The sequence below is a fragment of the Erythrolamprus reginae genome, chromosome 10 (genome assembly GCF_031021105.1).
Source record: "Erythrolamprus reginae isolate rEryReg1 chromosome 10, rEryReg1.hap1, whole genome shotgun sequence".
NCBI classification, from domain to species: Eukaryota; Metazoa; Chordata; class Lepidosauria; order Squamata; family Dipsadidae; genus Erythrolamprus; species Erythrolamprus reginae.
In genome coordinates this window covers 5,841,663-5,852,124 of record NC_091959.1, presented here as the reverse complement: position 1 = coordinate 5,852,124, position 10,462 = coordinate 5,841,663, and the positions used below count along the sequence as shown (strand labels likewise).

The window sequence follows — 10,462 nt, the reverse complement described above, 5'->3', positions numbered from 1 at the left end:
ATTACTTCCGGTCTTGCTGGTCACCTAGGCAACGGGCCACTTGGTGGAGGCTTGTAGGAGCCGAGGCGACATGGCGGAGGTGACAGCTCGGCCGGTGAGCGGGATTCTCCGTTCTCGCCTGTTGCGCCTCTTTCCCGTTCTGAGGGCCGAGGGAGGGACGGGACCTTTCCTCCCACTGTCTTTCTGGGCTGCCTCACCCACCAGTGTCAGGGTGGTTATGGGTTGGCGGGAACCCAGCTAACTATGGTTTCTTAGGTACAGACCATGGCTTAGCGTTTTGTGCCAAGTCGTCCCATTGTGGCTTGTCCAATAGACCGTGGCTAGGCAGATTAGGATTTATATGGGGTGCAAGACCTGGGGGGGCAGTTTATGGGGTCCCAGGCTAGGCAGATTAGGACGTATGTGGGGTGTAGGAGCCCAAGGGGCATTTTATAGGGTACCGTGCTTGGCAGATTAAGGTTTATATGGGGTGCAAGATAGGGGGGGATTTATGGGGTCTCAGGGTAGGCAGGTTAGGGTTTATATGGGGTGCAAGACTTGGGGGGCAGTTTATGGGGTCCCAGGCTAGGCAGATTAGGATGTATGGGGGTGTAAGAGCCTAAGGGGCATTTTATGGGGTACCGTGCTTGGCAGATTAAGGTTTATATGGGGTGCAAGACCTGGTGGGGGCAGTTCATGGAGTCCCATGCTAGACAGATTAGGACATGTGGTGTGTAGGAGCCCAAGAGGCATGTTATGGGGTCCCGTGCTAGGCAGATTAGGGTTTATATGGGATGCAGAAACCTGGCAGAATTTTATGGGATCTGCCTCTCTTCTCTTTTTCGTTCTCATCTCTTTACAACACCTGCAAAGACAGGCTTCATCTTTGCTTGGTTTCCCTGCGGAGCCCCTATTGCCTATGGCTTTTAAAAAGTAGCCTTCCCATCTTTTATTTCTTTGATTCCATTTGTCTTCTTCCCAATTCCCAACAATTCTGTGGTAACTTGGAGCCCTCCGTTTAAGACTACCCTCTATTTTGATGGCAATACTGTACAGCTATTAAAGGGAAAATATTGATGTGAGAGATTGGCATAATTTAGTGCAATGGTGTAAGGACTGGCCCAGAAAACAGGAAACTCTTGATTGGTTACATCAGACATGGCCAACTTTTGCTGTGTTTGAGTTCTCCATAAAAAAAGGTGGGCTGAAAATATAATGATGACTGCACAATGATTTGTTTGCCAGAAGCTCTCCACCTGGATAAATCCCCTCCCCTGAAGACCTTTCTATCTAAAAGTTGATGCAGGTAGTTCTCAACTTCCAACAGTTCATTTAGTGACTGTTTAAAGTTACAATCTCACTGGGGGAAAAAAGTGACTTATAGTTTTTTCACACTTAACTGTTGCATCAGTAAATGGTATTTATGATGGTTGCAGTGCCCAGGGATCATGTGATCAAAGCTGACTGCTAGATCTGCAGGTCAGCGGTTCAAATCTCATCGCTGGCTCAAGGTTGACTCAGCCTTCCATCCTTTTGAGGTGGGTAAAATGAGGACCTGGATTGTGGGGGCAATAGGCTGGCTCTGTTAAAAAGTGCTATTGCTAAAATGTTGCAAGCCGCCCTGAGTCTGAGAAGGGCGGCATAAAAATTGAATAAATAAATAATAAATAAATAAATAAAACGAGGACCTGAATTGCTGGGGCCATATGCTGGCTCTGTTAAAAAGTGCTATTGCTAACATGTTGTAAGCCGCCCTGAGTCTAAGGAGAAGGGCGGCATAAAAATTGAATAAATAAATAATAAATAAATAAATAAAACGAGGACCTGAATTGCTGGGGCAATAGGCTGGCTCTGTTAAAAAGTGCTATTGCTAACATGTTGTAAGCCGCCCTGAGTCTAAGGAGAAGGGCGGCATTAAAAAAAATTGAATAAATAAATAATAAAATAAATAAAATCACCTTTTGTGACCACCTGACAAGCCAAGTCAGAGGTGGAGCTCTTACCTCGCAATCAGAAGATTGTGAGTTCGATCCTAGGTAAAGGCAGATGTAAGGGGCTCCTGCTTGGGCAGGGGGTTGGACTAGATGACCCACAAGGTCTCTTCCAACTCTGTTAAAATCTGCTAAATGGGGAAGCCAGATTCACTTAACAGAACAACTGAAGCGATTCACTTAACAACAGTGGCAAGAAAGGTCATAAAATGAAGCAAAGCTCAGTTAACACATCTCACTTAGCAACATACATTTTTTGTTCCATTGTGATCATAAATCAAGGATTACCTATACAATGAACATAATGGAGAGAAGAGAAACAGAGCCAAGTGTCCCTGTGTGTGTGTGGGGGGATGTGGTTATTGTACTTATAATGTACATTGTGAGGTTTAGTTATGAAATCTTCCTTCCCTCCCCAGTGGTGTTTCAAAAATTACAATACTGTAGTCCGTTCTACAATTTCAGAAGTTTTACATTTTGTGTAAAACTGCTGTGAATAAAAACCAGGCCTTAGTAAAGACAAGATCACACACACACAAAAAATCATCTGTACTTTTACAGTTTTTAAACTATATTCTCTGTTTATGGCCATACAGTTTAATAAGGAATTTGATAAAATAATTTTTAGATATTTCTCTTCAGAAGACTCATGGATGTGCCTTTTTTTTCTTTTGTTGGTCATAGTAGGAGAGTGTACTTAGAATCTTGGTTCTTTATGAACACGTTCCAGGATTTTTAATAGTTCTTTTAATAAAAGCTCTAGCACAGCATGCTGTCTTTGGCAAAAGAATTACAATGTAGGAGCCAACTGATTATCTATTCTGCCCGACTATATTTGGTGCTACGATAGGAAAGTTTGATATTTTAATTGGAGTAAGATTTTTAGACTGAAATTTTCACCGGAGCACCATTCTCATCCCGTAAAGTTAATTCTGCATCTCAAGGAATTATGGAAAAAGCTTCAAATTGCTTTAAAAAAAATATCTTTGTTCCTTTGTTCTGTATTACCTTAGAGTGCTGTTTAAGTCGGAAGTGCTTAACAGTTATGAATCTAAAAAACTTGAAATTTAAATGTAAAAATTCCTTTCTGAGTGATCAAATACATGGGCTATAAGAAATTAAAGAATAGAATAGAATAGAATTGGCCCAGTGTGATTGGATTTGTCTTTTATGTATGCTCTCAGTGTACATAAAAGAAAAGATATGTTCGTCAAGAATCATGAGGTACAACACTTAATGATATCCAGGTACAAATAAGCTATCAAATCATGTTAGGAACCAGTCAATATAAACCGTCTGCTGGAAGTTTGTTCCAAGGATCTACTAGTCTTTCAGTAAAATAATATTTTTTCATGTTGCCTTTGATCTTTCCCCCAACTAACTTCAGATTGTGTCCCCTTGTTCTTGTGTTCAATTTCCTATAAAGAACACTTCCCTCCTGGACCTTATTTAACCCTTTAACATATTTAAATGTTTTGATCATGTCCCCCCTTTTCCTTCTGTCCTCCAGACTATACAGATTGAGTTCAGGAAGTCTTTCCTGATACGTTTTATGCTTAAGACCTTCCACCATTCTTGTAGCCCGTCTTTGGACCTGTTCAATTTTGCATTGTTAGAGATGGGGGTAGAGAGAAGGACTTTTTTATCGGAAGTTTGGGGCTAAGGCTAAATCAATCGAATTGAAAAGGAAATCAAGATTTTCATACTATTTTTGTTCCCTTGAGTTAGTGACATCACTGCCTCTGATTAATGCCACCATTTCTTCTCGAAATGGCGACGTTTCAACTAGATGCTGAACCTACAAAGGAAGACTCTCTCACAAAGAGATTAGTGACCTTTTTTAAAACACTTTGCTTTTAATCTAATCAGCAGTTCTGCCCCTTCTTATCCCTGGTTTGTTTGTTTGTTTGTTTATTATTTATTTATTCATTTATTCATTTGTTTGTTTGTTTGTTTGTATGCCGCCCCTCTCCGTAGACTCGGGGCGGCTCACAACAACAATAGAAAACAGTTCATAACAAATCTAATAATTTTAACGATTAAAAAAGAAAACATCAAAATCCCCGTTATTAAAACATACATACACACAGACATACCATACTTAAATTGTATAGGCCCGGGGGAGATGATTCAATTCCCCCATGCCTGATGGCAAAGGTGGGTTTTAAGGAGTTTACGAAAGGCAGGGAGGGTGGGGGCAGTTCTAATCCCTGGGAGGAGCTGGTTCGAGAGGGTTGGGGCCACCACAGAGAAGGCTCTTCCCCTGGGGCCCGCCAAACGACATTGTTTAGTCGACGGGACCCGGAGAAGGCCAACTCTGTGGGACCTAATCTGTCGCTGGGATTTGTGCGGCAGAAGTCGGTCCCGGAGATATTCTGATCCGATGCCATGAAGGGCTTTATAGGTCATAACCAACACTTTGAACTGTGACCGGAAATTGATCGGCAACCAATGCAGACTGCGGAGTGTTGGAGTAATATGGGCATATTTGGGAAAGCCCATAATTGCTCTCGCAGCTGCATTCTGCACGATCTGAAGTTTCCGAACACTTTTCAGAGGTAGCCCCATGTAGAGAGCGTTACAGTAGTCGAACCTTGAGGTGATGAGAGCATGAGTGACTGTGAGCAGTGACCCCCAGTCCAAATACGGCTGCAACTAGTGCACCAGGCAAACCTGGGCGAACGCCCCCCTCGCCACAGCTGAAAGGTGTTTCTCTAATGTGAGCTGTGGATCGAGGAGGACACCCAAGTTGGGGACCCTCTGCGAGGGGGTGAATAATCCCCCCCCCCAGGGTGATGGACGGACAGATGGAATTGTCGTTGGGAGGCAAAACCCACAGCTACTCCATCTTATGCAGCTCAGCACCTTAAGCCGTTCTTAAGATGTGTGTATACATTCCCAGTTTCCAAAGGGGGAGCTGAATTAGGTTGTTGCAGTAACAAACAAGGAGGTATCTGATGGCACCTTAATGTCTAATAATTATATTGTGCCATGATGTATACAAGATGTTATTCAAAGTAATGAAGTCAGAGGGAATGAAATGCAGGAAATATTGGCTGTGACAATTACCTTATTAATACTTAGGTAATTATCACTCCCTGTCTCCTCTGCATTTCATTTATCTGATCTCATTTTTATCCCCCCCGATGAGTGTTTATAGATACCTAGAATGACACGTTGTATATTTAATTACCTAGTTGGCAGTTAGGTTTTTTTTAGCTGCTCTACATTTATGAATTTTATAAGGAACTTGGTTGTGTATTTATGAGTGTGTGTGTGTGTGTTTGTACTGTATTTTGGAGAGTATAAGACACACCTAGACTTTAGAGGTGGAAGAGAAGTATTCTGAACCAGATGGTGTAGTAATACTGTATATCATTTAATAAAATTTATTATTTATTTATTATTTTATTAATTGGATTTATATGCCGCCCCTCTCTGAGGACTTGGGGCGGCTTACAACATATAAAGAGCGATATACAGTACATCAAAATCCAATTAATTAAAGTTAAAAATCTAAAAACCTAAAGGCTAATTAAAATTAAAATGCACTCATATCCATTCTAAAATTAAAATGCACTCATATCCATTCAGTCAACAAACTCACCATACCTGGAATAAGGTGAAAGGTTATATGCAGAGTAGAATCTGTGATGTAAATGTGAAAAATAAACTCCAATCACTCTTTCAATAATAACAAATGCAAAGTAGAGTCAAGGAAATATATATATATATGAACTAGTAAATATTTGAACCCCCCGCAATTGGTGGTGGTGGTGATGGGTTTTTTTTTTTTGTCGGTCAGGTGATGGGCACACGCACTGTGCACTGTTTTATGTTTGTTTTTTATGTAACCATATTTACAAAATCAATAAAAATATATTTAAAAAAAACAAAAAAACAAACTCACCATACATTCAGGTCCTGGGTGCTGGGAATGGCAAAAATAGCCCCGTGTTTGCAAAAAATGGGCTGTTTTTGGGTCTAAAACTTTGAACATGGAGGGTAAATTAAAGTGATTTCTTTAAAGCTTTTCATTCTGACATTTGCTACCTTTTTATATTATTCCAGACTGCATCTCTACCAGCAACAGCAGAACTTCCCAAAGCCAGATCCGGAAGAGGTTTGTTCCGATTTATATCTCTATGGTTATTTTAGCCATTTTTAACTACTGCCGGCAATGCATTCTGTGCAGAAAACACTCCAGTTTAGTAAACTTTAATGAACAGCCCAAAAAAATGGTTATTTAGGGGACAAAGTGATTCCAGTTATTCACTCAGCTCCCATAGAATGTCCATACAAATCCAATTAAATAAATTAACAAACTGTATTTTCCTTAATCAAGAATGCTCATATCATTTCCTAGAAAAGACTTGGGCAGTTGAAGGTGATAGTGACACGCTCTTTGATTAGCTCCATATTTTTCTAAAAGAGGCTGAAATTTTGGGTGCATCTTATTTATTTATTATTTGATTTGATTTGATTTGATTTGATTTGTATGCCGCCCCTCTCCGTAGACTAGGGGCGGCTAACAACAGTAAAAAGACAATATGAACAAATCTAATATTAAAAGTAATATAAAACCCCCCAATTTAAGAAACCAATCATACATACATACAGACATGCCATGCATAAATTTTATAAGCCTAGGGGGAAGGGAGAAAAAATTTCAATTCCCCCATGCCTGACAACAGAGGTGGGTTTTAAGGAGCTTGCGAAAGGCAAGAAGGGTGGGGGCAACTCTGATATCTGGGGGGAGTTGGTTCCAGAGGGTCGGGGCCGCCACAGAGAAGGCTCTTCCCCTGGGTCCCGCCAAACGACATTGTTTAGTCGACGGGATCCGGAGAAGGCCAACTCTGTGGGAACTAACTGGTCGCTGGGATTCATGTGGCAGAAGACAGTCCCGGAGATATTCTGGTCTGATGCCATGAATACTTATTCTTCAAAAATAGCTTTTACAATTTTATTTATTTATTTATTTGATTTTTTTTTTAATGCCGCCCTTCTCCTTAGACTCAGAGCGGCTTACAACATGTTAGCAATAGCATTTTTAAAAAACAGAGCCAGCCTATTGCCCCCACAATCTGGGTCTTCATTTGACCCACCTCAGAAAGATGGAAGCCTGAATCAACCTTGAGCCGGTGATAAGATTTGAACTGCTGACCTACAGATCTAGCAGTCATCTTTAGTGGCCTATAGTACTGCTCTCTCTGCCTACTTCTTTTTTAACCTCTTTTTCAGCCCTAACGAGGTACTAACAATCTTCCCGGCTTCCTACTCCCTCCAAACAAGTTTTTTTTTCAAGCCATAAGTCTTTGCAGGCTTTTTTCATTCCTACTCCTCTGAAAAAGGTTTTTTTCAGCCCTAGCAAGATGTTAACTGTCTTCCTGGCTTGTAGCATTTTTTTTTATTCTTACTCCCTCCAAAGATTTTTTTTCAGCCCTAACCAGGGGATAAAATAATGTGCTGAAACTGACCAGACTAAGGATTCTAGCCTGATGAATACCTGGTAGGTAGATTCCCCCCCTATTTTCCTCTCCCAAAACTAAGGTACATCTTATACTCCGATGTGTCTTATACTCTGAAAAATATGGTACATATCAAAACCAAGGAGGTAGGGGGTTGGTTATTTAATTTCAGAATACAGTGATACCTCGTCTTACAAACGCCTCGTCATACAAACTTTTCGAGATACAAACCCGGGGTTTAAGATTTTTTTTGCCTCTTCTTACAAACTATTTTCACCTTACAAACCCACCGCCACCACTGGGATGCCCCGCGACTTCCATTGCCAGCAAAGCACCCATTTTTGCGCTGGGATTCTCCTGAGGCTCCCCTCCATGGGAAACCCCAGCTCCGGACTTCCGTGTTTTTGTGATGCTGCAGGGGAATCCCAGCAGTGCAAAAACGGGCGCTTCGCTGGCAACAGAAGTCCAGAGGTGGGGTTTCCCATGGAGGGGAGCCTCAGGGGAAGCCCAGCAGCGCAAAAACGGGCGCTTCGGCTGGCAAAAGGGGTGAATTTTGGGCTTGCACACATTAATCGCTTTTCCATTGATTCCTCTGGGAAACATTGTTTCGTCTTACAAACTTTTCATCTTAAGAACCTCGTCCCGGAACCAATTAAGTTTGTAAGACAAGGTATCACTGTACTTAGCCATATGATCCTAAACTATTTGACCTTGGTTTTCTGGGTACTTTGATTGATCTTAATAAGTGGCATTATTACCAGTATAGTTTTATCTACCAAAGTCCATAACTTCTTGAAAGGTCTTGCATCACTTACAAAAGTGACGTTCCCTAATTGCCCTTCCAGTGTATTAAATACTATTTTTTTAAATGAACAATTTAATAAGTAGCCCAATGAGAGGGGTTTGTCGGGTGATAGGATGGAAATGAGGTCTGTTTTATCCCTCCATAATGTAAGTATCGCATTAGAAGAGGTGGCAGCCTCAGTTTCATTTGAAAACTCAATAGCTGGCTTTGTGCTCTGTTTCCTAACAGGCAAAGGAGAACAGAGAAAAGCTCTCTTTCTGGAATTTATGAGTAATGCGAAGGCAGTTGAGTATTAAGAATAAACTTCCTCCGTTTGCAATAATTCAAGCCAGATGTTGTAGCGGAGAAAAAGACGGGGGCAATCCTGCTGTTATAACGTTTGGCAGCTTAGAAGCAGCAAGAGCCAATAACTCTGGCTGAAATAGTTTATTGGAAACCGTAGTTGTTGGAAGTAGGCTTGGGAAACGTACGAATCCACTCTGTCTTCTGGGCAGTTGTGGCTTAGAATTTAACTGGAACCAAGTTTTAGATCCTTGGAGTCTGTTTTTCCTTGGCTTTAATCCATTCCGTACTTCGACCGCCATAGTCATCCACTTTCCAACAGGCAGTGGAGGGAACCGGATTCGCTTAACTTCAGATGTTTCACTTACGATCGTGGGACTCAAAAAAGGATCATAGAATCAGGTGCAACTCATAGAAACATAGAAACATAGAAGACTGACGGCAGAAAAAGACCTCATGGTCCATCTAGTCTGCCCTTATACTATTTCCTGTATTTTATCTTACAATGGATCTATGTTTATCCCAGGCATGTTTAAATTCAGTTACTGTGGATTTGTTCCAAGGATCTATTACTCTTTCAGTAAAATAATATGTTCTCACATTACTTCTAATCTTTCCCCCAATTAACCTCAGATTGTGGCCCCTTGTTCTTGTGTTCACTTCCCTATTAAAAACTCACTTAAGGACTGTCTTGGCTCAGCAAGGAGTGCATCAAGCAACATCTGTAATGGCCACATTGGTAATTGAATGAGTGAATATATAGAGCAGTGATGGCGAACCTATGGCACCAGTGCCACAGGCGGCACATGGGGCCATATCTGCTGGCACGCGAGCTGTTGCTCCAATGTGCATGTGTGTGCCGGCCAGCTGATTTTTGGCTCACGCACAGGCTTTGGGAAGGCGTTTTTGGCTTCCAGAGAGCCTCCAGGGGATGGGGGAGGGCGTTTTTAGCCTCCTCCGGCTCCACGGAAGCCTTTGGAGCCTGGGGGGGGAGTGAGAGACGAGCCTACTGGGCCCACCAGAAGTTGGGAAACAGGCCATTTCTGGCCTCCAGAAGGGGGCCTCCTGTTTTCGCCCTCCCCAAGCATTGAATTATGGGTGTGGGCACTCGCGCATGGAATGGTGGAATGTTTCTTCTGGACAAATGTATATTTTCTTTTATTTATTTATTTATTTGTTTGTTTATTTATTTATTTATTTATTGGATTTGTATGCCGCCCCTCTCCGCAGACTCGGGGCGGCTAGGAATAAAACAGCATATAATAATAATCCAATACTAAAACAATTAAAAACCCTTATTATAAAACCAAACATATGTACAGACATACCATGCATAAAATTGTAAAGGCCTAGGGGGAAAGAGTATCTCAATTCCCCCATGCCTGGCGGCAGAGGTGGGTTTTAAGTAGCTTACGAAAGGCAAGGAGGGTGGGGGCAATTCTAATCTCTGGGGGGAGTTGGTTCCAGAGGGCCGGGGCCGCCACAGAGAAGGCTCTTCCCCTGGGTTCCGCCAAGCGACATTGTTTAGTTGACGGGACCCGGAGAAGGCCCACTCTGTGGGACCTAACTGGTCGCTGGGATTCGTGCAGCAGAAGGCGGTCCCTGAGATCATCTGGTCCGGTGCCATCTATTCTATTCTATTCTATTCTATTCTTGACAGTATCTTTTCTTTTATGTACACTGAGAGCATATGCACCAAAGACAAATTCCTTGTATGTCCAATTACACTTGGTCAATAAAGAATTCTTCTCTTCTCTTCTCTTCTCTTCTCTTCTCTTCTATTCTATTCTATTCTATTCTATACATTCCTTATTTTCCTTGCTGGATATTTTGGATTGGAGATAAAAGATGAACGTAACAGAACAGTTGGAGACAAACAGGATAACGCAATTAGGCAGTGACATTATCCATAAAAGTCTGTGAGCCAGCAAAAGAAT

General features: G+C 41.8%; 1 protein-coding gene across 2 annotated transcripts in view; it reads left to right on the top strand.

Moving 5' to 3' along the window:
• BBS4 (Bardet-Biedl syndrome 4) overlaps positions 1–10,462 on the top strand; it is a 52,277-nt gene continuing 41,815 nt past the window's right edge. Inside the window, exons 1-3 of one of the 2 annotated variants that reach the window (XM_070763447.1) lie at positions 56–94; positions 1,416–1,517; positions 6,042–6,093. Coding sequence is in view for 1 of the 2 variants with exons in the window: in XM_070763446.1 (XP_070619547.1) it covers positions 71–94; positions 6,042–6,093 (76 nt within the window). In the remaining variant the exon portion in view is untranslated. Of the gene's footprint in view, positions 95–1,415; positions 1,518–6,041; positions 6,094–10,462 lie in introns of both variants that reach the window. The other variant, XM_070763446.1, reaches the window with a different exon arrangement.